This window comes from Emiliania huxleyi, assembly GCF_000372725.1.
Source record: "Emiliania huxleyi CCMP1516 unplaced genomic scaffold EMIHUscaffold_344, whole genome shotgun sequence".
NCBI lineage: Eukaryota > Haptophyta > Isochrysidales > Noelaerhabdaceae > Emiliania > Emiliania huxleyi.
In genome coordinates this window covers 1-1,512 of record NW_005199412.1, presented here as the reverse complement: position 1 = coordinate 1,512, position 1,512 = coordinate 1, and the positions used below count along the sequence as shown (strand labels likewise).

General features: G+C 76.3%; 1 protein-coding gene across 1 annotated transcript in view; it reads left to right on the top strand.

Moving 5' to 3' along the window:
• EMIHUDRAFT_458509 (hypothetical protein) overlaps positions 1 to 1,466 on the top strand; it is a gene marked incomplete at both ends in the record, with an annotated part of 5,201 nt that extends 3,735 nt beyond the window's left edge. Inside the window, 4 exons of the mRNA XM_005773134.1 lie at positions 475 to 660; positions 1,025 to 1,147; positions 1,196 to 1,330; positions 1,408 to 1,466. Coding sequence (XP_005773191.1) covers positions 475 to 660; positions 1,025 to 1,147; positions 1,196 to 1,330; positions 1,408 to 1,464 — 501 coding nt within the window. The remainder of the gene's footprint in view (positions 1 to 474; positions 661 to 1,024; positions 1,148 to 1,195; positions 1,331 to 1,407) is intronic.
• Between the last annotated feature and the right edge of the window lie 46 nt (positions 1,467 to 1,512).

The window sequence follows — 1,512 nt, the reverse complement described above, 5'->3', positions numbered from 1 at the left end:
CGGCGGAGGAGGAGGCGGCGGAAGGCGGCGGAGGCGGAGGCGGCGGAGGAGGAGGCGGCGGAGGAGGCGGAGAAGGAAGAGGCGGAGGAGGCGGAGGCGGCGGAGGAGGAGGCGGCGGAGGAGGCGGAGATGGAAGAGGCGGAGGAGGCGGAGGAGGAGGAGGCGGAGAAGGCGGAGAAGGCGGAGGAGGAGGGCGAGGAGGCGGAACGGCCCGCCGCCCCAGGGAGGCGCTCGAGTGGCGACAGCGCCGACGGCGTCGCGGAGGCGCGCGCCGCGCGCGCCGCCCGCCCAGCGCCCGCCGCTTGCCCAACCGCCGCCGAGGCGGTGGAGTGCCGTGGGTGCGGCCGAGGAGTTGGAATGTCTTGCCGCCGACGACACGAAAGCTGTGAGCAGGTGGGTGCGGTGGGCGCGACGTGGCCAGCCCGCGCCGCCGCGGCGGCGGCGCGCCGCTTCCTACCCGTGGCGGCGGTCAAGGGCGGGTCGCCGGCGCCGGCGCGCTCTCCCGGCAACGACGCGGGCGCGTGGGCCGCGTCGGCGCTCGAGGCGGCGACCAGCGCGCTCTCGGCGCCGTCCCTGCGCGCGGCGGACGAGCCGCGGGCTGCGGAGGCGGCGTATGCGTCGCTCGGCGCCGAGCCACGGCTGGCGCTGCTGGCGGCGCTGGTGGCGGCGGCGAGCAAAGAGGGGGCGGCGCTCCTTTCCCGAGGCGCGTTAGCCTTGGACCTCCTTCGGAACACCTCCTCTGCAGGCGAGCGAGACGGAGGCGGCCGCCCGCGCGGCCGAGGCGAGCCACAAACCCGCTCTGGGCCCGCTCCCTGCCCTCCGCTCGCCCGCACGCCCGCCTCCTCTCACGCCTCCTCTCACGCCTCCTCTCACGCCTCCTCTCACGCCTCCTCTCACGCCTCCTCTCACGCTTCCTCTCACGGCCGCTTTCTCCCACGCCTGCCTCCCCCCATGCCCGCCTCCTCCCACGCTGCCCTCTCCTCCGTCCGCCCAGGCGAGCCACAACGGGCGCCTGGCGGCGCAGGCCGAGGCGGAGGGCAAGACTTCCAAGCGCGACCGCGAGGCGGCGCGCTCCGCCGCGGCGGCCGAGCTGCTGCGGCTGGGCGCGCCGCGCCGCAAGAAGGCGCCGCCGGCCGTGCCGGGCGAGGTCGCTTGCCGCGAACTTGCCCTCAACTTTCTTGGAGATCTCCTCTAGGCGCCGCCGCCGGTGCCGGGCGAGGGCATCGCGGACACGCGGCTCGCCGTTTGCGTCGGCCGGCTGGTGGCGCGGCACAGCTTGCGCGGCCCGTTCTTCGCGCTGTCGCGCGCCGACCTCGACGCGGCGGAGGAGGCGCTCGCGTTGGAGCTGTACCCTACCTCCAGAGGACCGAACCCGGCGTGGGTTCAGTCCCGTGGGTGGTGTGGTAGGCGCTCGCGTTTGAGCTGGCGCTGCAGTGCGCGCCGCTCGACCCCGCGGGCCGCCGCAGGCTCTCTCTCACTCTCACTCCCCCCCCCCCCCCTCTCCCTCTACCC